General features: G+C 42.2%; 1 protein-coding gene across 1 annotated transcript; it reads right to left on the bottom strand.

Annotated features, from left to right (window-relative positions):
* Nucleotides 1–251: 251 nt before the first annotated feature.
* Nucleotides 252–1,687, bottom strand: LOC140854366 (uncharacterized). The gene is made up of 3 exons (XM_073250250.1): nt 1,129–1,687; nt 543–759; nt 252–429 (listed from the first exon to the last, which is right to left on the bottom strand). Exons 1-3 carry the CDS (start codon nt 1,685–1,687, stop codon nt 252–254), a joined length of 954 nt encoding a protein of 317 aa, XP_073106351.1.
* Between the last annotated feature and the right edge of the window lie 4,313 nt (nt 1,688–6,000).

The following is a 6,000-nucleotide window of genomic DNA, read 5'->3' as shown; positions in this document are numbered from 1 at the left end:
TTCTTTGACTGCCTGAGGGTTAGAAAGAATGGGAGACACCTCTCGATCGATCTGGAGATGAAGCGGTTGAGCAAAGAGATCCTGCCAGCAAAATGCTGCATCTCCTCAACTGTTCTCGATGGAGTCATCTCAAGAATTTCCTTGATCTTCTCAAGATTTACCTCAATGCCTCTTCATGAGATCATGAATCTAAAGAACTTTCTAGTGATAACTCCAAAGGCACAATTTGCTGGGTTCAGCCTCATCTGAAATCAATGGAGGGTGTCGAAAGTCTCTTGGAGGTCAGCAATGTGGTCCAAGATTGTACGACTATTGACCAGCATATCATCTACGTACACCTTCATATTGAGGTCAAGTTGATCTTTAAAGATCTTATCCACCAACCGTTGATAGGTAACCGCTATATTTTTTAAGCCGAAGGGCATCACCCTGTAATAATAAAGCCATGGTCAGTAATAAAGATTGTTTTGTCTTCATGTTTCGGTGCCATCCAGATATGATTATAGTCAGAAAAGACATCCATAAAGCCATGAAGCTCATGCCCAGTAATAGCATCCACCATTTGGTCTATCCGAGGCAATAGATAGCTATTCTTGGGGTAGGTCTTATTCAGGTCAATGAAGTCGATGCACATGTGCCACTTTCCATTTGCCTTTTTGATCAGAACAACATTCGCCAGCCAATCTGGGTACATTGCTTCTTTAATGAAGCCAACTTTGAGTAGTTTGTCCACTTCCTCGGATATGGCCTTCTGGCACTCTGGGATGAAACTTCGCTTCAGCTACTTCACTGGTCAGCAGGTTGGATCCACCTTCAGGTGATGGGACATCACCTCAGGGTCAATACCAGATATGTCTGTAGCTAACCAAGCCAAGAGATCTACATTTTCCTACAAAAAAGTAGTTTGCCGACCCTTTGTTACCTCATCTAGGTGTGAGTCGATCTTCACTGTTTGTTGGAGATTCTCTTTCCTCAGTGGAATCTCCAAGAGGTCCTCCGATGGTTGGGTTCATTCCTCAGATAGATCATCTCGGTCATCCAACCCAATAGGAAGTTTAAGTTGGACCTCTGCCTAGGATGGCTGGCTTTCTGCTTAAAGTTTGATAGCAAAACACTATCGAGCCATACCCTGGTTGCCTCTGATTTGCTCTACTCTATTCAGAGTTGAAAATTTCACCATCAAGTAGTAGCTCGACACCATGGCCTTTAGAGTCCATAAGCTTGGATGGCCAAGAATTGCATTGTAAACTGAAGGAAGCTTGACCATCAAGAAATTGACTTGGGTCGTCATCCATTTTGATGCAATACCCACTATGACAGGTAGCCTAATCATTCTCTCTGGGATCATGGAACCCCCGAAGAAATTCTGAATCAGGGTATCAAATCTACTTAGCTGATTTGCTGTAAAGCCCATTTGGATGAAGACAAAGAAATATAAAATATCAACCAAGCTTCTATTATCAATGAATACATGGTGCACATTAAAGTCAGCGATATTCACTGTTACAACCACCGCATCATTGTGCAGGGCTAGCACACCCTTTGCATCTCGCTCAGTGAAGGTAATAGCATCTTCATGCTCATCTTCAAGCCTCATCCTTTTCACCTCCAGAAGCTCTGCTTGTCTGGTCGATCCTCCAGTTATCATATGGATTTCACCTCGGATGGATCGATCTTCTACGACCATCGGTCCCCCTGCTTCCTATATCACTGACTGCGCTAGTGCTAGCTGTGGCTGAGGCAAAGAAAATAGCCATCGAGGTAGAGGAGATAGCTGCTGAGCTCTTAAAGGAGGTCATCCTGGAGGTGCTCTCCTTCGGTTGAAGTGGTTCAATCTTCCCTGCCTGGTAAGCCTCTCGATCTCATTACAGAGTTGATGCAGTCTTCAGTATCATGAATATGGTCGTGATAGTAGAGGTAGTATTTATTTGGATCATAGTGGCACTCTAACTTCATCCGCATTATTGGAGGCATCGACAGCTTTGTTCGAATCTCTATCAACACCACCCCCTTGAAAACATTCAAAGATGTGTAGTTAGTGTAACACCTAGGAGGAGAAGGTCGTCGATCTCCTCTCGGAGGGCTTCAAGATCGATGGCCTAGGCCCCCATTTTTCTACCTGTAGAATGGGAACCAAGGGTGTTGGTGGGTTCTCCCCTCCCACCTTGGAGATAGCTCTTTGTTCCAACCTGCCACTCCAAAACTGGCAGGGGTTTCTTTTGCAAAAGCCTCCTCCAGCGAGCATACCTTTTCGCATAGGCAAGCATGTCAGAGAAGTTCCAAGGATAAGTCTTAGTTAACAATTTTTTCAAGTCGTTCTTCAATAGGCCATCCATCATCACGGCCATCGCAGTTGACTGGTCCAAGTCATAGACCTCTAGAGTTGCCATATTGAAATGGTTGACAAAAGCATGGATTGACTCACCATCTCTCTGCTTGACGGGGTAGAGGTAGTTAGATTACTTTTGTTGTCGTCAGTTGCTAACAAAGTGATCGATGAGTGACCGGCATAGATCTTCAAAAGAGTAGATTGAGGTCGGCTTTAGGTTTGAATACCACTGTCGAGCGACCCCTTTAAGAGTAACAGGGAATGCTTGATAGAGGATGGCATCTGAGGCTCCTTGAAAGAGCATTGCCATCTTGAAACTTTCCAAATGATCGATGGGATCGGCGGTCCCATTGTAGACCTCAAACTAGGGCATTTTAAAGTGCCGGGGGAGTGGCTCTTATATTATCATCAATGCAAAAGGTGGCTTGCAGTTGAACCCATCATAGGGCTGCACAGAGGAACCATTATTGAGAGCATAGTTGATTTTTTCCTCGAGCGCCTGGAACCACTTCTCTATAGCAAGATCTCAGATGATGTAGGCCTTGGATTATTGAGGAGAGTGGTGACCAGGAGTTGAGTTGTGCCCTGACTGTGGGCTAGGAGATCGCCGCCTGACTGGTTGCTGGGCCTTCAGGTGCCTCTAACGGGTCTACCTCCTCTCTGGGCTAGCGAAGCACCCATGGTTGCTCCAGTTGTGGTGGTAGTTGAGAGGTTGGATTTGATAGGGACACCACCATAGGAGGTGCGGGTGGCACTGTAACCAGTTGCACCACTAGAGGGGGTGCAAGAGTAGCCTGAGTAGGCTGTGGCACCATCGATGGAGGTGCTAGAACAGTCTGGACTGCTTGAATAGCGGCTGTCAGATTTTGAACCTACTGAAAGAGCAGATTGAACTGGTCCATCATGACTAGTGCTGGCTGGGCTGGCGGAGGAGTCACCATCATCAGTGGTTGCACTTGACTAGCAGCCTAGCTCCCCATCTGACAGGAGGCGGTGGTATTGGAGAGATGAGATGATACTCATTTTGGTGGCACAATGTTGTGAAAAGTTGGCCTTTCTTCTATTTATTTCTACTCATTTGGGCTAAGTCAGAAGGCGAACGCCTGATCTTTGCACAGGGAGTGCTGGAGTGACCTACAAAAGAAGTTCGAGCAGGAGATTTTTACTCCTACGAGGGCCCTCTAATGCTTAAGTTAGATTCAGAGAAGAAGAAAGCAGCAATGAGTTCTCTGAGAGGGATTGGTCAACTTATCTTGATCCTCGGAGCTTTGGTGATTTATAAAGAATATCATCGAATGGCTAGTTGAACAGTTGTGAGATCATGCAATCTCAAGATTACAGGGCCGTTCAACATGCCATAGTAGGTGAGATATTTCAGCCCTCAATCACTCTCGTAAAATTAGGGGAGTTGGTTATGCTTGAGCCCATCCACTTGAGGTGGACAACTGTAGTATATGCTTGAGAGCTGATCGACTGAGGCTATGGAAGGCTAGCTGAGGCAAATAGCCCATGCAACAGACAAGAGGTAAATAGCTCTACTCTATGTACCTCAGTTCTGCACTTGGGTTGGCAACCGCATGGATAGCCCACTGATATGAGATATTAATGACAACATGCCAGATCCGAGGCATTCAGGATACTACCATAACAGTACCTATTTTTGTTGTAGCAATATTTAGTATTTGAAAGAAAATTGCAAGAGTTGTCTTGCAAAGTAGTAGCAAAATACAAAGATTGCATTTGCTAGATGTCTGTATTCGATACCAACAAATTTATCATCAAGTACTTTAGTTTCAATTCTTGGGTATTTGATACCTCCTGCGATTTTCACTTACGCAAATTATTGTAGAGATTGCAAGAAATATGGAAGCTGAATAAAGATGACCTAATCTCCATTTATTGGACATAGGGATAGGACAAACGAGCTGTTAAGCCTCAGGCATATGGATGTTTGAAGGCTAAAAATATCTCAGTCTAAAGATGGACACTCTATATGAGATATGGTATGATCCATATTATGCTTCACAGACCTTTCAATCTATTTTTAAGAATATTTTCTAAAAATTACTGCATATATTATGAATGAGATACCATCTATTTCTATTACTACTACTCCATTTGAGATATGAAAAGTAAAGAGACAAATTACCTAACTTATGTGAAAAATGATGATGTACATAAGCTTTCATGCTAGATCAAATAAGAGTAGGTTTATAGGTTATTCTAAAAAGAGTATGTGATAATACTTCTACCATCCTATTGAATAAAAGTGTTTGTCAGTAGGTATGCTGCCAGCATTAGGTGGATAATTAAACTTGAGAAGTTCAAGACCTACAAACTATCCTATATCTATTTGTGGAGAGTCCATAAGTTGTTCCTCGACCAGATGTGCCCATTGATGAGGCACAATCTTGACACACATCTCCTCTCCAAAGGTCAATCAGAGTGTGTAATATACCATTCAAAAATGAATTTTGTCATTGAGAATGATAATGAGCCACACATTATTGAGAATGATAATCCCATGACCTACTCAAAAATTATCATGAGTAGATGTTAGAGAATGCTACAGTTTCGTATGTGTAGTTCAAAATTTTTTCTAGATATCTATGTAGTAAAAATAAATAAATTAAAATAATTTTAATTTATTCATGTACCAGATCAAATTTGAAAACTGTAGTAAGGATTTTGATACAAACATGTACCCACTATATGATATCTGAAATAAAAATAACCTATTAGAAAAATAAAATAGAGATCGAATCTCCAAACCTTGGATCCTGCGGATGTCTCGGGTTCTGATCGTAGCTGCACACATGCCCGGCCTCTGTTGGCATCCACATGGAGCCACCTGATCGGAGCATCGAGATCACCAGTGTGCTAGCACCTTGCAGATCTCGCTCCTCATCCATGGATCTTAATCTCTTCTTTCAGATCTTAAAGAAGCAGATCGCTGCACGAACTTTTTCGCACAGATCCGATGTGATCTAAATCAGATCACTATGAAGAGAAGAAGAACCCTTCTTCTTCTCTTCTTCTCTCTTTTTTCTCTTCTTAGATCTGATCTCTATCAGATCTGGACATGGATATGAAGTGGAGAAGGAAGGAAGAGGCATTGGGGAGGAGAGAAAGATGTAAGAAAGAAGCCTCTCGCATCTAATGCATGCCACCTCCCTTCACGCATCCTCTTTTAATTTTTTGTCGCACCACATCTCAAATCCCATGCACAACTCTTTCTTAATGCCCAAGAGATCTCATCTTTTTTAATCCAAGGCATTCAAAAATAAATCAAAGGATAGATGTGCGTTGAGATAAGGAAAGAAAGAAGGAGAGATGTCTCACACCAACAATTAGCGCATGCCCTCTTTCTCTAATCCTTTTGTCACACAAAATAATGCTTCCATGCCCTAATCTGAGAGATTTCTATCCTATTTTAAATTAAATTCAAATTAAAAAAAAATTGGATGAAAAAGACTTCTAGATAAGGCGGGTCTCGTTTCACACACGTGAAGAAAGAAGGATGAGAGAAATATTACCCCACTTCTCTTTTTTGTATGATTTTTAGAGAGAGAGTCTTAGAGAACTTGGACTCTCTGAGTCATGGTTCATCTGATTAAAATAGAGCCTCAATTAGATTCAAATCGAGTCCGAAATTAACTGAATTCAAAAAG

The sequence above is a fragment of the Elaeis guineensis genome, chromosome 16 (assembly GCF_000442705.2).
Source record: "Elaeis guineensis isolate ETL-2024a chromosome 16, EG11, whole genome shotgun sequence".
NCBI lineage: Eukaryota > Viridiplantae > Streptophyta > Magnoliopsida > Arecales > Arecaceae > Elaeis > Elaeis guineensis.
Note: the sequence above shows the minus strand (reverse complement) of the source record. Positions and strands in the feature narration are given on the sequence as shown.